General features: G+C 36.4%; 3 protein-coding genes and 1 long non-coding RNA gene across 5 annotated transcripts; 2 read left to right on the top strand and 2 right to left on the bottom strand.

Moving 5' to 3' along the window:
- Positions 1–1,999: 1,999 nt before the first annotated feature.
- LOC115441805 (glutathione S-transferase 2-like) lies at positions 2,000–12,577 on the bottom strand. Its single transcript, XM_030166711.2, has 5 exons — positions 12,341–12,577; positions 8,866–9,002; positions 4,320–4,487; positions 3,635–3,777; positions 2,000–2,413 (listed from the first exon to the last, which is right to left on the bottom strand). The coding sequence occupies exons 2-5, from the start codon at positions 8,996–8,998 to the stop codon at positions 2,243–2,245; spliced, it is 615 nt and encodes a 204-aa protein (XP_030022571.1). The 5' UTR covers positions 8,999–9,002; positions 12,341–12,577; the 3' UTR covers positions 2,000–2,242.
- Positions 12,578–13,160: 583 nt separating this feature from the next.
- Positions 13,161–15,816, top strand: LOC115441802 (non-structural maintenance of chromosomes element 3 homolog). Its single transcript, XM_030166709.2, has 5 exons — positions 13,161–13,657; positions 14,120–14,291; positions 14,576–14,688; positions 15,137–15,232; positions 15,695–15,816. Exons 1-5 carry the CDS (start codon positions 13,442–13,444, stop codon positions 15,767–15,769), a joined length of 672 nt encoding a protein of 223 aa, XP_030022569.1. The 5' UTR covers positions 13,161–13,441; the 3' UTR covers positions 15,770–15,816.
- Positions 15,817–16,623: 807 nt separating this feature from the next.
- On the top strand, positions 16,624–21,799 carry LOC115441800. Of its 2 annotated transcripts, none has more exons than XM_030166706.2 (4): positions 16,624–16,843; positions 17,495–17,977; positions 18,632–19,531; positions 20,308–21,799. In XM_030166706.2, exons 2-4 carry the CDS (start codon positions 17,505–17,507, stop codon positions 20,681–20,683), a joined length of 1,749 nt encoding a protein of 582 aa, XP_030022566.1. In that variant the 5' UTR covers positions 16,624–16,843; positions 17,495–17,504; the 3' UTR covers positions 20,684–21,799. The 2 variants fall into 2 exon arrangements, with proteins under 2 accessions (XP_030022566.1, XP_030022567.1); XM_030166707.2 differs by having other exon boundaries at positions 16,656–16,847.
- LOC115441807 lies at positions 17,455–22,120 on the bottom strand. The gene is made up of 3 exons (XR_005112182.1): positions 21,901–22,120; positions 20,196–21,303; positions 17,455–19,529 (listed from the first exon to the last, which is right to left on the bottom strand). It is a non-coding gene; the product is annotated as an uncharacterized LOC115441807 (long non-coding RNA).
- Positions 22,121–22,123: the final 3 nt, after the last annotated feature.

The raw sequence follows: 22,123 nt of genomic DNA, 5'->3' as shown, positions 1-22,123 counted from the left end.
AGTTCCGAGGTCTCGGATTCGAATCCCAGGTCGGACAAAGTGATATTCGGTATAAAAAAATAAAAATATTAAAAATGCTTTATTCATCACGTAGGCGAACATGGTTGCACTTATGATAAGTCAAGGTACATGAGAACATTTAATTATTACTTAATTAGATTAGCTTATATAAATAAAGACAATTTATATTGAAAATAAAATAAATGAAAAATATACTTAGTAAACAAAGAAGCCAGCTCGGGCTGACAGGGAAGAAGAAATAAAATGATGTACTTATATATGTATTTTTGAATAAGCAACAAGGGAGAAACGCGTCGCGATCCTCACCGGTGAGGACAATAAAAGCCCTAACCTAGCTAACCTACCAGCCTTTCACTAACTACCTAAGCGATGACTACCCGAAGAAGAAAGGCAGAAAGAAACTCCGGGCTTTATTTTTTGTCATCAATTGTCCATTCTTTTATAATATTGTTATTAAATATATATTTTTTTAATAAGTCTTTTTAAGGTATATTACCTAGATTAAGATCTACATGTGTGCGGTTTTCTTACTAACAACCATACACCTACTCGTACATTTGCATTGTAACTTATTATATGTTATCATGGCTTTCACACCGACATCACGCATTTATCCCTGAAGGGATACACAAAGGCCCAAACAGGGCACCCACTTTTCGACAAGTGTGTTCCATCCCTACATGTGATAGGTGGCGACCCAATCGCCATATCGGGCACAAACCCCAGACTGAGCTGATACTGAGCAGAAAAACCGAAATATCATTTTGCCTGACACAGGATTCGAACCCAGGAACCTAGAGCGCTGCCGTACCACTGCGCCACCGAGGCAGTCTAATATGCATATAATATATGTATATAAATAGTATATTGCTTTCATAATATTTATTTATTTATTTATTTAAGGACCTCCAACAAAGGATACACGGCATATAAATACAATGTCGTAATATTGGTACAATTAACAATGTGACGTGCCTCTTCAATTATAGGAGACCACAGCATCCAAATTTATATATTAGTACAGCAGCAAAAATAATAATATTTGTTACTAATATTATTTAGGTATATAAGTAGAAACTTAAAGCATTAAGATTATTAATAACATTAAGAGTAGCGAAAGGACACAACTGGTGCACCCACGTTCCGCCATGTGTATTCAAATGATAAAGGGCGAGCTAAATTTAGATAAGTATTTATAAGTATTTTTATTTAAGTTATTTTAGGTTTAGGTTATCTTTAAACCTTTATAGCAGCCACTTGACTATTCAAACAATTATTCAACGTTAGCGATACCAGATACGTTATAACATTTTAGAAAAATGTGGTAATTTTAGTTTTATCCGTATCAATGACGAAAGGTGAAGTTTTCCGAAAGGAAACCCAACACAACATATAGTTACTATTATGCATAAATGCAGTCTGCAAATCACTCTAATGATAATTAGATTTCCACAAATTCTCCATGAAGGGAAGCCGGCAGGGATCGGGTTATATGGACCCTTCACCACTGGTACGTATTCTTATTGTTTTCGCAAAGATAACTTGGGAATTAAGTACGAAAACGTATTTTTTTTTCCTGGTGGATATATTTTAGATCCGCTTAAATAGCGACCATCCTATACAAGATGTTAAAACACGCCATAGGAGTCCACGTAAGTGTGTCGCGTTCTGGGATCAGCCTGTATATCCGGTTCCAACAGGCCGGCATAATTGTATCGATGGTCAAGGAGTAATCATCTCTCGTCCAACGACATTCTATTGGACTTCACTCCACTTACCATCAGGTGCAGTGGAGTCTTCCACGCAGGTATAATTTTTTAAAAAATCAATTGCGCCTGCGCACTCACCGGTCTCGTAAACTGATCCAAAGTAATTTTGTCTAAACTCATGGTATTATCCGATATTTTTATCTTTGTAATTCGATAACTATCGCTTACACGTGGAAACATTGGTAAACAGTAAAATCAATAAAAAAACGTCCAGATTATGTAATTTTTATTATTATTAACATACAGACTTAATACTGATATACACATAAAATATACTGGTATATTTATGGGTGAATACACATTAAGAAGTGAAAAGTGATTTAATCTTACTGAAATAGTTACAAATAAATCAATGGTTAATTAATAATTTTGAGAAGATTCAATAAAGTAAGCCTCCATTTTTTGGTTGAAAACCAATTATATTAATATCTTTTCATCCCTCGCTTAACGATTTAGAACTCCTTTTTAGGGGCGGAGTCGAGGTACGCCTTCAGTTTTGGGTTGGACAGGACAGTTTCAATGGGCTTCTTGAAGATAGGATACTGCTCCTCAAGATCTGGCATGCGCAGCATCTTCTTCAAATAGTCGAACATGCCCACGAACACGAAGTCGGCCCAAGTCAACTGTAAACAAAGATAAAATATAATATCCTCTACTCTTTTCAGGGGAAAAGTTATCAACGCATCACAATTCATTTCGTCAACTTACTGCCATTTTCAAAAGATCCCATTAGCTTTTTAAATTTCTCAAAAATGGCACAATTAGAACAAAATTTATCTTAACATTTCTACAAATGATTTATTTTTATTTGTTCCATTCTCAAAATGGGATTAAAGAGCAATCGTCAATGTCTTTCCGAGAATGAACCAATCCAAATAGCTGGATTTGGATCGTTTATTGAAAATGAAAACGGCAGCCAGTTAGGCCCTATGTGATGGAGGTGATACAAATGTGTATATCACATATTAGTGTCTATTTAAATATTCAATTCCAAAAATCGTTTGCCCGGAAACGAAATTTTGGCCTATTAAGTATCATATCATGTTCCACCCCTACCAAATAATCCATACATAGTTCACCAGTTTACTAGGTAGCTATTTGTTAATAGTGTAAGAAAAACTACTTGTTTCACTCACTGATTGTCACACATTCACTTTTATACACTCGTCACCAAATGAATAAAAACACCACACTTTCACTTGTTAAATAGTCACAATTTATTTAGAAAACTCAGACCAGCATAATCACCTTACAAGCGACCAACAAAAACTGCCCCTTTGGCAGACGAACATTCATTTAAATACAATATTCCCTCTCCAACAAGTAGTGCTGTCAAACAATAACTTGTTATTTTTGTGAAAATACCTTACTTTTATTTAAATATTTCTAAAACCCTACAATAGGTAACATCTGATATTTTATCATTGTAAATCAAAGCATAAGGTGAGATCCATAAAGCACGAGGCAATATTATTATAATTCTGTTATGTGTTGTTGCTATTAGTCATCATCATCATCATCATAATTAGCCACATAAAGTCCACTGCTGAGCATAGGACTTCCACAGGGAAGTGGAAATCTACAGAGATTTCCAGACGAACCTGTCGAAAGCGGCCTGCATCCAGCGTATTCCTGCGACCTTTAGCAAGGCGTCTATCCACCTTACAGGTAGACGTCCAATGCTGCCCTTGTCGGTACGCGGTCTCCACTCGAGACCTTTTTGCCCTATCTATCGTCAGTTCTGCGAACTACGTCCCTTACCCACTGCCACTTTAGCTTGCTAATCCTCTATGAACTTGTTATCAGAAGAACTGAATTATAAAATTGTGCAGTTTCAAACTCACCCTGCCTAATGCGAGGAAACCGTTGTTCTTGGTGATGATCTCGCTCAGCTTATTCAGCTGGAACGGGTACTTGTTCTTCATATTTTCCTCGTGCTTCACCTCCTTGTTCGCTGCATCTTGCTCGTACTCCACTGACGCTGCGCCTGTGACGGACGAAATATTTTTACCTTTAGTAATGATGACGAGGCGAAATGAAAGACAAGAACACAACGGGCCGGCATAATTGAGTCGACTGGCGAAGAGTAATTGATACTCGTCAATCGAAACTATCTGGACCCTACAGCAATACAATCAGGTGCAGTGGGTCACTTTTCCAAGCTTGTACAAAAAAAAACGAAAATTAAGTTTCTTCAGCATTTGACAGGTCCTAACAGACACTTTTAACGAAGTAGGTCTACCGGATGGCAACTGGCTGGCTGGCTCTCTCCCTCTCTCTTTCTCTCTTAACATATAATGTATATTAAGATCAGCCAATATATTGTCTCACTGCTGGGCACGGGTCTCCTGTACCACTGAGAGGGTTAAGGCCTTAGTCCACCACGCTGGCTTAATACGGATTGGCAGACTTCACGTACCCTCAAAATTCTTATACAGAATTTATCATACATGCAGGTTTCCTGTATGTTTCTGTGGCTACCTACGAAAAATAAAAAGCTATAATGATAACCTAAGAAGGTGTACTTACTGGCTCGGATGTCATTCACGAAGTCGACGATTTGATCGATCTCGAAGTCCTCCTCGATGTCGTTGCCAGCGAGGCCGTACTTGCGGCCTAAGTAGCGGCTGATTGCCAAGCTCTGCGCGTACTTCTTACCATCAATCTCTAGTACCGGCATCTGACCGAACGGAGTATCTGCAGATGAAATATTCCAATTATTTGACGAACCTGAACTGGAAGGGCGTTATGGGACTTAGGGCTTGATTCACAAGTTTCAAATTTTTCTTTGACGGTTGTATTAAACAGCTAATGTAGACAGAACTCATTTTAAAACCATTTGTTTGGGAGCATAGTTTAAAGTGACTTCTGTATTTGGTCGGCTTATGCGTTTAGGTGCAACAGGGAGGCATGACAATCACTGAAGGAGACCTTCACCTGAAACGGGTTAGTGCTCACCTATTAAAAATGAAAATGTTAAAATTAGAAGTACAGCACTTAAATTGTTTTGTTCTTCTCTGATGTATACGACTGCCGAACTGAAAATTTCTAAATAATATATGCATATGATTTTTTTATGGATACAAATAAAATTAGCTCATTTCAAAAGACCGAAGGATTACACCAAAATTGTGTAGGATTGAAAAATATTTTGATATCAAGATTACTTTAGAGTTCTCGCCTGGAAGAAACCGACTAGCAACCCAATCTCTATTTCTCCCAACAGTCACCATTTCAATTGGTTCAAGGACTTATTGTTCGTATAGTGGTTAAAGTATCAGATGAAAAAGCCTATCTTGACTAATCTTTCAATCAAGAGAAATCAGTGCAGCTATCAAGTATCAACCACTCAAACGCAAGGTCATCGAACAATACCCTCCCGAAGAGTTGCGTCAGAACTACATTTATCCTATTAAGAATGAAACGTAAAACCGAACGATACACTATATCCATATTTAGATCCTATTACTAACCGGGATACTAGAAAAATATGGTATTTAGGTTTTAACAAATTAGGAGCACAATTTTTTTTTGTCACAAGAGTGTTGCCATTGCATTGTGGGTAAATTGCCTTCACATTGGTCCCCCCGTGACCACCACGGCTACAGTCTTCGAAACGTCGGGACAAAATTGAAATATAACCGCGATAAAAACCGAAAATAGTTGAATTTTAATGTCTAACAATCGCGTAAACATAAGAAATCATTATTGTTTTTTATGTTATTCTTTGTGATTAAGGGGTAAACGAGCAATACTGTTCACCTGATGGTAAGTGATAACCGCCGCCCATAAACATCTGCAATACCAGGGATCATAGAGATGTTACTGGCCTTTTAGATGGGAATATTTAATGTGACTCTTGTGATGCAGACACAAATGATATTTCTGGTGAGTATTCCAACCAGTCTATTTCAAATAACAGCTGATGATCTTAAAATCATCCTCATTGAAGTTATAACTTGCCAGCAAACCTGAGCTGTCGATAAGGAGGTCTAGCGTTCAATTCTTAAGGAAGCACTGCAGTTTTCTAATACAAATTTTCCAGGACTGATGCCCAGACTGACGTCAAGCAGGTCATTGGGCACACACTCGGGCTGTATGCCAGACTAGAGACGGTTTCGGTATTGACCGCGAATTGCTTCGTGGTACTCTAGAGCCATATTTTGAAGGAAGGCTATCAAGGAGTTTTTATTCTACATCCCACAAGTTACTCTTAATTACCTAAGAATACGAACAACGTAGAAAAAATACAAATTAACTTAAAATTTTAACTACGGCCTATAAATGACTAGGTGTTTGCTCGCGACTTTAGCCGCATAAAAACGTTTCCGTTGTAAAAGACTATCTAATACTATAGCGATTTATAGCAACACCTGTACATCAGCGCCATCTATTCACTAAATCTGATTAAAAATCCATTGCTTCCCTTAGGAGCAAATTACAGCAATAAAGAAGTAGCCTATGAGTTCACCCAGGACATGGTCTAAGCGTGTGCCAAATTTCTTCCAAGTTCGTTCAGCTATTTTTGCGTTGAATTGTAACAAACTTTCACATTTATATTATTATTAAGATAACATTTTGCCAGACACTATTTGTTGTTACTGTCCTTCGATGTTGTTTTCCAACGTTATCAAGCACTCGAAATAAAATATTATCACCCATTATTTTGTAAACAGGATCGCAACTCCCTGAGAGCGTGTTTCATGTTATCATAAATATATTACAGAGGTTTATAGGTTTGTTTGTAGCGAATAATCTGAATTAATTTTGATTCTAGATTTTTTTCGGTATTTGGAAAATTATATTCTCTATTATAGGCCAAACTAGTCTTTAATAAAATTTGAAAACAGTTAAAACTTAAGTATACTGCCAAATTTTGAGTTCGCACTACTGCTGATGGTAGGATATATTTTATGTCCGCCCGGATAACGACTACCGAACACAAGGTGTTAAAATTCAAAACCCGCCATAGTGGCCCACGTATGTAATTGTGTCACGATCCGGGATCAGCCTGTGTATATCCAATTTCAACAGGCCGGCATAATTGTGTCGACTGCCGAGGGGTGATAATCTCTCGTCAATCGATATTCTATTTTTAGAGTTGGCTGTGTATTTGATGTAATGTATGGGAGTCGCAACTCTAGCATGAAACTCCAAAGATGACACTGAATATATTATGTATTTCAAAACTCCAGAGTACGTTTAATACACAGAGGCGTACTTAGATGGTAATAGTAACAAATCGTAAGACGTACTAATTAAACAAAGACGCGCGTTGCTTTTATACGGGAGGTATGGTGTGACACAGCGTTCTCGCACAACTACGCACGTGCACTTACATAGCTGCGCAAGGGTGTGTGTCCCAACACATTAGAAGTCACTTCACTGTGGGGTTACTTTGTTGTGCACATATAAAAAAAATACTACTGAGAAAATTTAGGCCTTAGTCCACCACATTAACTTAGTGCAGTTTAGCAGATTTTATATACCTTCGAAATTATTATGTTGTATTCTCAGTTATGTAGGTTTCCAAACGATGATTGTATATATCATTAAACAGTTGATAATTGATAACACATGTAACTTCGAAAAGTCAGAGGTGTGTTCAATGCTAGAGCGAGTATTCTTATCAGGTTTTGCTACTTTTTATAGCCATAACTGGCGCTTACCACCTGAGAGAGTTTAATAAAGAGTCTTCAAACTAACAACACGTGTATTTAAATTCTCCTTTACACTGGTCTTGAATTAAAACCGCCGACTTTATCTTTACCAGATAAAGTCGGTGGTTGTAATTCTAACTATATATTGTAATCACTGTGTGTTCTAAGCACTCTTTTGGGCCCTTGGCCAAGGGAGGGCAGACCCGATCGCCTTGCAAAAAAATCCAGTAAAAGGAGCACGGTAAATTGTTAGATCCGACCTTTAATACGGGTCATTTTATCCATGCAGGTTTATATTTGCTACCCAAAACCTGACTCTCCACAATCTGCTACCAGCAGATCCTCTCGTACTTTGACCATGTAGCATTATGATGATTAAGCAGTCAGACAGCCTGGTTAAGCAGGTTGTGGTCGGTAGAGTAGACAGCCAAAGACCTAGAAGCCGATCGCCAACCCGATGGTATAAGACCATGAGACAGATCATGGGAATCCCAATCACGGATGCTCTGTCAGGCATAAGACAGGGTGAAGTGGCAGCACCTCGTCGGCACCATCACCAAAACTTACCAAAGCGGGCACGACCTTCAGTCATGGAGAAAACGACAAAGAAGAAGTCTAATATGACTAAGGCGACCATAATGCGGCCGGTTATAGCTTTTTCATCAAACCTACGCCGTTATTTTGTGTATACAAGAAATACAGTTTAAAACGCACTAAGATAACAATTACAATACTGAGAGTACTAACGACATTATGTACTGCAACATCCGTTGACCATACAATAGTTGTATTGAAGTACTGTTCATTGTGCGTGGGAAAGTGGCTCTTTCAGAAACATGATTATATATTTTTTATGTGAAAAGACGAGTGTATCGATTCCGATAGCCTTGCCCTCAGGCACCGCCCATACAGCTATTACCGAGCCTTCCATCGCTTCATGTTTAAGCCGTGGTTTCCATTGTTAACAAACCTCACTGAAGCTGACTACTGCGTTTTGGAGCTTGCAGAATCGCTCGTATCAAATTATTTAAATAATGCGCAATATATTGCTGCAACAACTTGCTAGTTTAAGCTTGCTTTATAGCAGTTCAATTATCACAAAACCCTGAGTAGTAATAGAGGTATTGCTCACATGGTATGGCTTGAAGGTAACATACGTACTATTGATCTTACTCTAACTCTAATAATAAAATGCATAACCATATCATACAGTACACATGGCTTATCAGTTGAAAGTAAATCCACAGTGTTGAAAAATATGTTACCAATCATATTATAAAGGAAAAAAATATTTTTTTCCTCACAATAATATAACAGGATCATAAATCTTACGTTCGGTATCTACCAGTATTCATGGTCTAGTTCACATTTCGTTATCCCCAGTTTTCTGAAATTAAATCAATTAAGATACTAACTTGGTTTGAACTCGGGCCACTGTTCATACTCGACGCGGTGGTCTTCGAACTCCTGGCCGCCGTACGCCAGCAGCATGCGTTGGCTCTCGCCCAGCGCCTTCGCCCCAAAGTAATGGAACACGACCTTCGGCATTGTGCTGTGAAACATTCCACCATATTATTGTATATTCTATACCTAGGGGTAGTGGGGCATATTCTCCCCACCCTTAACTGCTGGCTTTATTTTGCCTACGCAATTTTGAATTAAGGAATTATTGGAAGTTGGGATTACCTATTCTGCCACTGTTACACCTGCGCATGAATACCTTCATTAATCATCTACAAGTAATTATAGTTGTACAAACATCGTTTCGTTTTGAATAACATTATAGAAAAACATTACAGTCATAAAAATTTTATCATTCGGTCATATATTTTTAAATGTAATCGTGCCAGAAAGAAATCTTCCTGATATGTTGAAAAATGCAGTCCCGCATTTTACCAAATAGTTTATAGTTTTAGAGGTGCTGCCATTATTTTGATGGAAAGTTGTGAAGCGTAGCTGAACTCCAATAAACATCATTGGAGTTCAGCTGCCATTATTCAATTGTAACGAAAATTCGGTACATAATTCCTAGATCAATTATTGATAGTGGCGGCTTAACCGACGCAAGGCCCCGGGCGAAGCAAAAAAATGCCTCGGTTTTAACAGTTTCGTCGGTAAAATCGTAAAAAAGGTCCACCAAGGCACCACGTGAGGCCCCGGGCGGTTGCCTGGTTCGCCTTCCCCTAAGGCCTTTGATTATTGAATTACTGTAAACCATGATCCATTCGCGTACAATACAATTATAACAAGACTATCACGCCTTTCCTATTTCCAAGGTTAGGCAGAAAGACACCCGACTACTATTTTAGATCAAATGTAATATGGATCAAGGGAGGCCATTTCATACAATTCTGGACTCGGAGCTCATTGCATATTATGATACTACCTGATCCAGGAACCAAACTCGAGACCTCAGCGCGATAGTAATACCGCGTATGACTAACTGCGCCAAATCAGTCTGAGAGTCAACGTCTGATAACCAAGTGCTAATTGCTTAGCTAATTGATTTGTCAAGCTGATACGTAACAGAAAATGTTGATAGATACTTTTAACACAAGCATTCACACATGACTCCACTCAGAGGCAGCCTTTGGGGGATGCGAACCGGGCAACCGCCCGGGGCCTCGCGCTTACAAAGGCCTCGCGCGGTGCCTTACAGGACCTTATTTTTACGTTCTTACCGACGAAACTGTTAAAACAGAGAAACGTTTTTTACTATGCGCGGGGCCTCGCGTCTGTTTCTTTTTGCTTTCGCCTGGAGCCTCGCGTCGTTTAAGGACGCCACTGACTCCACTCGCGTCATTGTCAAGCCTGCAAAAAGTAGCAATATCGTATTGTATTAAATGCACGGGCGCCGTCAAGATTAGTTTATGGGAGGTGCATCTGCATCTACGCACTATACTACATACTATCATTAAGATTTTCTTTCAAATTTAAAACGCGCGGGTTTTTTAAAATGCTTTCTTTTATTTTATTTATTAAAAATCCACAGCCCTTAATACAAGAGTAACACAATCTAATACACTTTTCTTTAGGCCAATAACGGATTTACATTTTGTTTACACGTTTAAATATAAAAAAAAACCTCTGTGGTCGATGATAGTTCCCATTCCTGCAAATTTATTGACTTATACATTTTTCACTTATTTATAGTCAAGGACGTGCACGTGCACCTACTTGCACCAGCCTCCCGGCGCTCATGATTACTCGTATATATATGTCACATCCCTAACAATATAGTCTTGACAGAGAAACACTTTTAACCGATAATTCACTTCTTATATCGACCCCACTCCGCTCACCATCAGGTACAGTGGCGTCCCTTAGCCATCCACGTGCAAAAAAAAATGTAATATGTTATAAAAGCTTTTGTTCGCGCCTCCGCCCGTTTCATAATTCGTCAAGATAAACCCTAAAAAGTTATATTTTTTCATTATAATTAATAAGCTCCTGGTTACATTTGATTAATATTAAAAGATTAGTATGCCCATTTGTTATATTCCGTGATTACGTTCATATAATCAGAGATTAAACTTTATCGCTGGGTGATTTGTATAAATCTAGATAATAAGGTAACAAGATTAAAATTCAGTTTCTTGGTACCTATATATTGCATTATATATTTATAATGATAAACAGTATCTACGATTATAGATATTACGTGTCTTTACTTTACAATGTACTTGTACCATTATTTTATTGAAGACTTGTATCCACTTACCAAAGATGTAGCGAACACAAATGGCGCCCAAGGCCGATATCACTGTCACCCCAGCCAAACGATTTTTTTCCTTTTACGTACGTATTACGTTTGTTAGGTTGGCAAGGGCCAACTTACACAGACACACCGGGCTTTTGAATGAGCGTTTTAGGCGCTCGCAACTGTTGAAAATTAAGCGACTATGCTGAGGGCAACCCACTAACGGGTTACGAACCGGCTCAGGTCACTGGGAGAGGATGAGACAATAAGGCGAACGATAGAAACACCTGATTTTTTGTAGTATTCGTGCGACTAGTATTTCTAGGATGATGGTCGTTATACCTGGGTATTTTTTTTATTGTCGCCCACCTCAGGCTTTATCCGGACTATAAATAACTACTTTGGTATAAGTATAAGAACACACTGTATCATTTTTATACTAAAGTAGATAAGTACATCCTGGGACGCCGACCGACGCCATCTCTCCTCTCCATAAAAAAAAATGCGGACCCACAGAAACTCCTTACATACTGCGCTCAACAAAATACACGAAACGTCCAGAAATTTCAATAAATAAAATAACCTTGACCTTCAGACTGAAACTCATGCTTGCATACAGTTCTTTAGCGCCATAAATACAAAGCAGTATTGAGAACAAATATTGGTATATGGAACCGAATTCATGGAGCCAAAATGAAATATATAAACACGTTTTACTTTTAGTCCATTTTCTGCGCCGAATATTTCCGGAAATTAAAAAGGCGTGGGGAACAAAAATTCGCGCTAAATGACTTACCTATCTAGCAAATAAATATACCTAGTTAATAAATAATGTTAATTGAATTATATATACTACCTAAGCTTAAAAAGTCAAGCTAAAATTATTAAAAAAAAAAAACGCCGGTAAGTAGCCGGTAAGCACAGTTCATAAGTAGATAATACAAAAGTCGAAATTTGTTTTAATTCTAGAATTGGTTTAAAAGTTATAATTAAGTACGTAAAATATTTTCTAATTCACAAATATCTGGGTAACTGATAAGATTTTTAGGTATCTATTTAGGTTATATCTAAGAAAATAACGCCGATAAATTTCGTAACTCGTATAGTTTCAAGCACAAATAACTAGATGCTGAACACCGTAGTACTTACAAATCACTAATTCGTAATTTTTTTATAGATGTAGTACTTACTTAGATTTTTGTCGCTCAAAGAATATTTAAAACTTCACCGCAGTCTGCTCACTGCAAACGAATAGACTGAATTGTGATAAATAAATACTAGCCGGCAATCGCTATTCGCTAAGCCGTCGCGTCAATAGTATGTGGGCCTTGTTAAAAATGGAATGTGTGTTCTCTCTCTCTGTCGCACTCGCCTTTTATTAACATTCAGAACGTATTTGTTTCATGTTTGACGTCATCTCATATGTACACACAATCTATAACACGACGGGTAGGTGGTTGGTAGCAATGAATATGTACCAGTTTTCCACAGCAAACATAAAACTTATAGTTTAGTTAGGGTGTGTTGAGCTGTGTTTTCAAATGCCCAGTGCCTACGGCTGTATTACATTAAGTATCAAGTTTTACAAAGAATAAGGTTTTTTTATCTTATTAATTGTAGAACTATTAACATAGATATACTATAATATTAGACATTTATGTATAAATAATGACAACATAAAATCTTTATATATTCAGAATCGAACATAGCCTGGACATAAAACAAAACAAAATAAAAAAAATACGTAATTGTCAAATTCATTGAACAAAACGTCAAATTACCTTCGAAGCAGTGTTGCCAACTTTGTGGAATACCATACAATTAGTGATTTAAACCTCTGTTTTAGCCCAGAAAATTAAGGGTAGGCTCGTGTTTTTTTTTTTGTTTACAAGAGTTGGTAAGGAAAAGAGGAAAATCCACACATCTAATATAATAAGTCACCAGAAAAACAGAGAAATTTACATTTATAAGTCGAGAAATAAATCACCGATGTTACTTTTTTTGGAAGTTTGACAAAAAGAGTTGGTAACACTGCTCAGTGCTCGGTGCTTGAATCAAAATAATACATAGAATTTATAAATTATAAATATCATTATTGTCTTTGCATTACAAACGTTAATGACCAGTAAACTGTGGAAAAAGCAAAGACACATTATTGTATCAAAGTTCAAACCACCAAAAAGAATATATAAGTCTCCACAAAAGTTTGTTACCAAATAGCAAGTCAAGAATATTTACACATATCCAAAAAGATAAAGTATAATATTGCAAAAACTTTTCCATAATCCACAATGAGCAAAAGAAAAAGCAACAAGTCAATTGCAGACGTAGATGTGCCCGACTTAAAGGAAGCTGTAATAGAATGTGTGCGTTTCATCGTATGCCGGGAAGGAAGCAAAATTCCAATAAAACGGGCGGAAGTTGTCAAACACTTGGAGACAACTTGCTCAACACCCAGTAATCTTGTTAATAAAGTCGTTCTTGAAGCAAATAATACATTGAAAAGGGTAATTATACGAATATCAAATCTGTTAGTGATAGCAAAGCTTAATATGGTCTCTTGCTAGACCGTGATGAATTCTTGCATTTACAAATAGAAGTCTGTTATTTGTAACCGCACTTGTATTTGATGTTAAAATGCCTCTTTAATTTATTACTTCTCTCCAACTGTACTATCGAGGGAAGTGGAATATTATTTTTTACACTGCTGTATCTAATCGATAAAGTTTAATGCGGACTAATGTCATGATTTTTGCCAGAAATTTGCTTGGTTTTATAATGCATGTCACTGTGAATTGTAGCCTACAGAATTGCAGTGGATGGCAAATAGGATATTAAAAAAATCTCCAAATAGAAAGAGGAAAATGCAAACACTGTTCAAGCCTTATATTATATAAATAAGATCAAAACCAAACAATTATGACCAGATTTCCTTTTGCATGTGTTTTATTAAATATTCTTCTATTCAGGTGTATGGATACAAATTAATACAAATAGAAAAAAAGAGTGATCCAAAATATATAATTGTGTTGGATGAGGATTGTGAGTCTTTGGATTCCAGTACACTTGACCAGGATCAAAGGAGATTGTTGATTTCGGCCCTACTTCATATATTCATGTCAGGCGGACCAGTTAAGGAAGGTTTGTTTTGTAGTTAACAGAAACCTTCAAGTATTCTACCTGTTCTTAACTAACCAATAAAGATGATGAAACACATACTCTTTTGAAAAAGTTTTGGCTTAATTAATACTGCATATCTGCAGATCAATCCCTCTTGGGTATCCAGTCCCAATTAAATTGTAATTGTAACTGAAAAAAAAAAATATTTTGCAACCTCAGAAATGAGCTCAAAGCCTTAATAGCTATTAAGTGTAGCACAAAAAGCTAAATATTGTTATTTTAAATTGTGTTTTTTCTAATTACAGATGACATGTGGATGTTCCTTTCGGAAGCTGGTGTTTTGGACGAGAATGACTATGCGGGGAGGAAAATTATGACCAAGACATTTACAAGACAGATGTATTTGACATACACTAAGGTAATGGGAACATACAGCCCAGTTGTTATATCTATTTCATATAAAAATTCACATAAATTATTACCTCTTCAAGAAACATAAGTGTCAGATAAAGTGTCGCTGTTTTACACAAAATAAATATTATGTGCAGTTAAAAATTATCTATGTATCATAATTTTTACCACATCATTATTACATTAATTTTTTACACTGATTGAGAGACTTACTCTATGGAAAATGTTAGCTTCAATTCTTTCCTCAAAGCCCGAGCTGGCTTCTTTGTTTACTTTGTAGTTTGCACTCTTTCATTTATTTTATTCCCAATATAAAATGTCTGTATATATAAGGAACTTGATTGGAGTAATAATTGCATACTCTCATGTATCTTGAGTTATTATAAGCCCAACTATGTTTGCCTATGTGAAGAATAAAGCATTTTATTTTATTTATTTATTTTATAATTGGATAGGTGGGCGATGGCGACATGGCGAGGACCGTGTTCGATTGGGGTCAACGAGCCACTGAAGAATTGCCAAAAATGTATTTACTGAAAAAAATGGCTGAGGTATCGCTTTCAATTTCTCTTAACTACAAATCATTGGTAAACTCTTATGGATATATAGAAGTAAAAGACTACTACATACTATAGAAAATGGAAATGAGTTATCCAGGAATTCCACACCAAAACGGAAAATAAATTATATGGAATTAAATTCCCTAAATATTGAAAATTAAATAGAAAACACATAGTATTATATACATAATGGTATTCAAAAGTCTAGTCAGTTAAAAATTACTTACTCTTGAAAAAAATTCTCTAACAATACCTTACGTCAGATGCTGTGTGATGTTGCTATTATTTATGAGCAGGCGCGACTAATAGTATCGGACCAAGTCATGCTAAATTTGTTATGGTATAGAGCCAGTAAACACTTGAAGAGAACATTTTCTCTGTTTTGTAGACTTACAACTTTCATGAATCCAAATTGTATTGACTCAAGACTACAATGTTTGTTTATTATTACAGGCTTTTGAGAAAAGCCCGGACCACTGGTGTGAACAATACAAAGCGGCAACAGAAGAAACGGGTTCAAATACCTGAGAAGTAATAGTGTTAATAAATATATTAAATAAATTTATTTTTATGAATAAAATTTTTTATTAGGTACCCATCGAAAAAAATGATATCTTTCATTGGATTTAATAATAAACTAGTAATTGCTAAATTTGATTTTGAGTAAATTATCTTATAAATCAGAAAACTAGATATATTCTACGATAAAATATTGCTTTTATTCATTTTGATATTAGGCTATTATACTAGTACAAAATTATATAGTAAGGGGCCGTTCAAGTATTACGTAACGCTATTGGGAGGGGAGAGTAGGGGGGTCTGGTAAAACGTTACGATGCGTTACAATGACGGGAGGGGGGTTTCGTACAACGCGTTACGTAACATTGTTTTTGTTTTATTTTAAAGCAATATTTTAATAACAAAGTAATTTTAGCGACTTTCCGGTATTTTGCGTAACATAATTGTGAATATTAGAAAACAATTACACTTTTAAGTTACTAACTTTTTGAGTTGCGTACAAGAAAACGTTATGGCAAGTTCCACTAGGGGGGGGGGGGGGTCAAAATCTTCAAAAATTGCGTTACGTAATACTTGAACGGCCCCTAAATGGAAACATTTTCATTTATTCATGTCAGTGAGCTTCTTTTGGCAGTCTACTCGCATAAAAATTAAATTATTGGAGCAAGGTTTTCTTTCACCTATTCAAGTTTATAAAATAATAAGTTCAAAAAATATTTAATGACGGTACCATTGTATTTGAACGTATGTTTATTACTGGTACCACCATACCCGAATATCGGTTATTAGGCAATCATAGTCTATGACATGTGTAGCATCTATAGGAGGCTGTCTTTGGTAGGGGATTTTTTTTACTGTGGTCGCGGATTCTTACTTAAAAATTTTTAAATCGATTTTTTAAATATTTTTCCTCCTTATCAAAATCATGGTTTTTTGCATTTTTCAGTGTTCGTAATTAATGATATCAACGGTTTTGATCATTGATTAGAAAACAGAAGTAATTTATAAACGTAGTGAGTTAAAGTCCTTTGACTGCAAGTGAAAACCCTTGCACCTCAGCGTTACACGTTGTACCCTAAATTGGTAGGTAAGCACGCAATTTAAAAATACAGACACGGAGAATTAACACATTATTCATATAATGAGAAATATAGTTTCTTTAGTCTTAAACAACTACAGACTACTGATTAAGTTTTGAAAACATTCCAGGATACCTAAGTATAGGATAAGATAATCTTAACCTTTGGCATTTTTTATATGAAAAGTACTTTAGTAAAATTTTCATACCACTTTGGTTTTACACAAATTAATATACTTAGGGGGTATCATTTTGACAATTGAAGGGAAACATTGTGTTGGACCACTTGGGCCAGAGGCTAGTTTAAGAAACATTTCTAGACAACAAGCATACATTCTTTTCTCAAAAATGATTGTTACTCCTACCATTTAGTTATTGCATTTCCAAGCTTCTACAGCAACTCAGTTGTGATGCCCCGCTTTATGTGCTGGTCCCCATTTTGCTTTTCTAATTCATAGCTGACTTCATTATGAGATTAAAAATATTCAAATGAATAAAAAGGGTGCCAGTATGAGCATACTTAGCATGGTGGCGGAAGCAGTTTGTAAAAAAAATGTAGTTCTTTGGATATATTTTCATATTTAAAATCATTTCATTTTTATATTGTATAACTAAGTTTCGCTATTATAATTTTATTTACTATTTAAATATTTCAGTTACAAAGCAATGGATTCTCGAGTTTGGCCTTTCAATTTTACAATAACAACACATCCATTTATGAAAGATATTTATGAAGCATTGGATAATGATGACCCATCAACAGTTGTGATCACAGCATTACATATATTAAGAAGGATAAATTTAATACCACAAATGAATCGAAAAAATAAATGTGAAAGAAACTCTGAATCCCTTCGTAAAAGCGGTAATGACATGTTAAAGCCAGATAGATACCAAGAAGCAATGGAATACTACAATGAAGCACTCATGTATGCACCACAGAACTCTCGCTCAATGAAAGTAGCTTTTGGCAACAGATCGTTTATTTACTATAAACAAGGATATTACCCAGCATGTGTTGCGGATATAAAGATGGCATTGGAAATACCAACGGCTACAGAGATTGATGACAAACTGAGACTTAGATTACATGAGGCATCAAATTTTTATGATGAGGAAGCTATCAGGAGATATAAAAGGTAATTATTTATTCTGAGTTTGGTAAGTTATTTTAAACTGTAATACAGTTATAGGTTGATTGATTTTTACACAACATAAATGAGAATCATGATAGTTCATCCTGATGTATGGTTGTCATAAATGTCCAAGTTTGCCATAGTCTGACACATTTCTTCGGTTTTGATATCTAATTCATCCTAGTATATCCCCAAAATGTATCAGATTATTTTCATAGGTCGTACTTATGGATATTCTAGTTTAGATTAAGAATTTACGGGAAATTCTCTCTGAGGTCCTATATCAGCTTAAACACTGTCAAATTAGGGTCAAGATCCTAAGATAGTCACCATTTAATAAATCCATTTTCACCATCTCAAACCATATCGTAAGTCACAAAATGTGATGGATTTTGACAGCTTGAGCTAGGTTCATTTAATAATTCAATATAAATGTCTACTTGAGATTTTAATCAAAAGTGATTGATTAATCAATGCAGTCCAAAGACATTAGTTTTCTCTGAGACTCACCGAGCTTAAATGCTTGATTTCATAAAATTCGTGTCACTGCTGATCCTGATAGCAGTGGGTTTGAGAGCAGGAAAACCTACCCAAGCTTTGCAAGGATGAGAGATGAGAGATTGCCTATTATTAACACATTTAACTTTTATATTTCAGCTACTCGATCTATGGACCAACAGTGTATAAATTGTCAAGCCGAAATCCGGACATACCGTGTGCTAGTGCCGACATAAGTGTTGCGTTAGACCGTCGAGCTCCTAAGGTCGTGGCAAAAAGAAATATCAAAATAGGCGCAGTGCTGGCTATAGAAGAGGCTTTTACCATCGGAATCTCTAAACTCAACTACCTTAATTCATGCTATTATTGCTCGAAAAGATCGTTAAACCTGATCCCGTGCACTGGATGCTGTTGGATTGTGTTCTGCGATGCAAAATGCCGTCAGAATAGCTTCAACGAAGGCCACAACATTGAGTGCCAAATTATGGAAGTCGTAGAAGATATGACGGCTGGGCCGATGCCAAAGTTAGTCATCAAGACCGTGTTGAAAATTCGTAAGAAATGCAAAAATTGGAAGGAATTTATAGATGCGTCGTGGAGTGTTGGACGCGAGAGATGGAAGAAGAGTTCTATAAAGGAAGTTTTCGATGTGGATGAAAAGTTTTCTATGCTGTGTTTTAATGATGACCGTCTCTTCATTCACGGCACTATGTGTAACACTTCGTTTGCGTGCGCCACCGTTATACACCACTTGGATAGACTGAATAACTTCTTCCCCAATGACGAAAAGGAGAAGTTAGAAGCGATGCGGGCGATGGGACGAATGATGATGTTCCTAGTTCTTCACACCATCCCCACCACGATGAATCAAGCTCTCGGGATCGCAAATCCTATTGGTGCCACCTTATCTCAGACCGCGAATTTCGGCTGGTTCTCATTCATAGGCAAATTGAGACATGCGTGCATCCCGAACGCGTGTGCGATTAACTTGAACAGGAGAATGGTTGTTATTGCCAGCGCACCGATTAAGGCCGGCACTCCAATCACAATTCACTATCTGTAAGTAATTAATATTATTACTGACTTTTGCTTGTAAAGTCCGCGTACCCTTTTTGAGATCAATAGGTGGTAGACTAGTGGCTAAGGGAGAAATTTTCCGCAAGGAAACCCGACACAACTTATAGGTACTAATAATAAATAGAAAAGCGGTTTGTAAATCGTTCTAATGGTAATAAGATTTTACATAAATTACGAAAATAAAGACGAAAGGAATCGGGTTATATGGACCCTTTGCCACTGTGGTAGACCATGTAAGTATAAATGCAGTTTATTGATCTGTCTGTACCGAATTTCATCTAAATCCGTTCTCGATTGATAGAAAATTAAGTAGATACACATTGTCCTAACAAAACAACAACAAGATTCTTCGTATTTGAATCGTAATAGAAACATATCGTAAGTAGTGAAGTAGCTTGACATAAAAGGCCTTATATTAAAATTTGTTAGGGCGCCTTAGGTCAGTGCGTATTTTTAGCCGCTAGTAGGTTTGGGCCAAAAGGGGCCCCTAGAGCTCGGGGGCTCGCAGCTCTGAATAGGCGGCAGGTACACCCCTGATCGTAAGCGTCATGTATTCCCCAAACGAGATCGTTACAAGCAATATAATTATAGGTTATTATAGTTTACCTGCCGAGAGTTGTTTAAAATTAAGATAACCAACACGTACCATATCGATACGCCACAATACGTGTGTGAAGGGCGTAATTATGACGTCGATCCAAACTAATTGATATTTCCATCCAGCAAAAGATTGGGAGTAATACATATTTTTCTTCCAGGGGCTGTCACGTGGACGTAAAAAAAATCACAATGAATTGCATAAATCTATACACGCTTTACGGAATGGTCTGCAACTGTATTCTATGCATTGAAAGTGTTAAGGTCAAGAAGAAGCAAATATTAGACGATGAAACGAAAAAGAAGCTTCGAGATATAAATGGGCTTATGGGAGATCCAATGAGTTTCAGTTTGCACGATATGCCCAGAATTTATCCCGCAGCTTGCTCTGCTATGGACCTTTTGAAAAATCTGCCCCTATCTGATGAATATGATGTGGCGAAGGATAATTTTCTCAAATGTCTTGTAATATTCTCAGATTATGAATGCGGCAACAAGATATTGGATTCGCGTGAAAGAGTAATTCGTATACAGTAATATTGTCTATGCATAGTCGTGATTTTTTTATCTATATGTTATGTGTACAAGAACCAAAGATTTATCTTTTTAGATTCACTCAACATTCTATAATTATTGAAGTAATCAGTATTAAGTGATTGTGTTATTTATATCCTAGAAATGTAGCCAGGTTTGATGGTAGAATGTCCTTATTTGTGAAAATTTATACATTCCAGGTACCTTATCAAACTGGAGAACTAAAAACATGTTCATACTATGTAATTTAAATAAATAATACTGTTATTTGAAAATATCTGTCGATCTCGTTGATTTTTTTGGGTAGGCGTGCCTGCACTCTATCCCGGGGGAAACTTGCGAACAAGTTACTAGAATCCCCCGGCTTAGGGACTGCAGGGGCTGGGAGGAAAGGGGGGAGAAAATGTAGGTCAAGGAAGGGAAACCCTTTAGGTTGGGCGAAGGGGAGAAGGAGAAATGTTCGCGAGCCCCAATGTGAATTTATAACTATGGATATACACACATAACTTGGTGCCTAACTGCCTAGTGCCGCACTAATTTCTCCTGTACATGGGGGTGCATTCGATGTGAAGACCAAGCGCACATAAATTGCCTCAGGGGGAGATCTCGTTGATTAGGTATGGCTGGAAAAAGAAGTGATAATATTACTCATTTATCAAACATAATACTACTCTAATAAGATTAAAAGATAAAAGTATTTATTCCGATACTTAATTTTTTTCTATAGTTAAGTACATGTTAGGAACGTAAACTATAGTAGGTTTAGTAGTAGGCGGGAGGTCGTGGCCCCCGGGTAAAAGTGTTGTTATTCACCCTTGATAAATGCCAAACCACGTTATCGTTAATTTAATGCTAAGTACTTTTGTATTTTCCTGATCTGGGATCAACCATTATAATTTATTCTAAGACTGTAAATTATGTTTTCCAATTTTTTTATTCCGGTATGTATTTATTAGGTTAAAACCTTCAAACTAAATTTCTGGATCCGCCACTGAATTTAAATCAATAAAAATTGGCCCTATTTTTTCTAAATAACACTAGAACACTAGTACAAGTAATATTGGTAATTTTTTTCTCTTTATAACCATGGTATAATAAAAAAAAAATAAAGTGTGTCTACCTGACAATGTTTTATTTTACGATTATTTTGTTATTACCTAAATTTAATGGTAAGAGTCAATCCAGTCCTCATACGGTAAGTAAAAAGTGAGCAAACCTACCCGAACTTTAAAAAAATCTTTGTAACATAGTAATTTTCTTCAGCAAAAAGAAATACAAGCTTCCTTGATTACTGCCGGAAGAAATTGCAGTGAGGGTCGTGGAATCTAATTTCCAATGAGTTTTGTCTAATGCTGGCACCACACGTATCAAAAATATTTGAACACTTGTTTGAACTCATGTGTGGCACGGGTATTTACGTATTTATGCAGTTTGTTTAAATGT

This window comes from Manduca sexta, chromosome 10 (assembly GCF_014839805.1).
Source record: "Manduca sexta isolate Smith_Timp_Sample1 chromosome 10, JHU_Msex_v1.0, whole genome shotgun sequence".
Lineage (NCBI taxonomy): Eukaryota > Metazoa > Arthropoda > Insecta > Lepidoptera > Sphingidae > Manduca > Manduca sexta.
The sequence above is the reverse complement of the archived record's forward strand: the minus strand, read 5'-3'. Positions and strand labels throughout refer to the sequence as shown.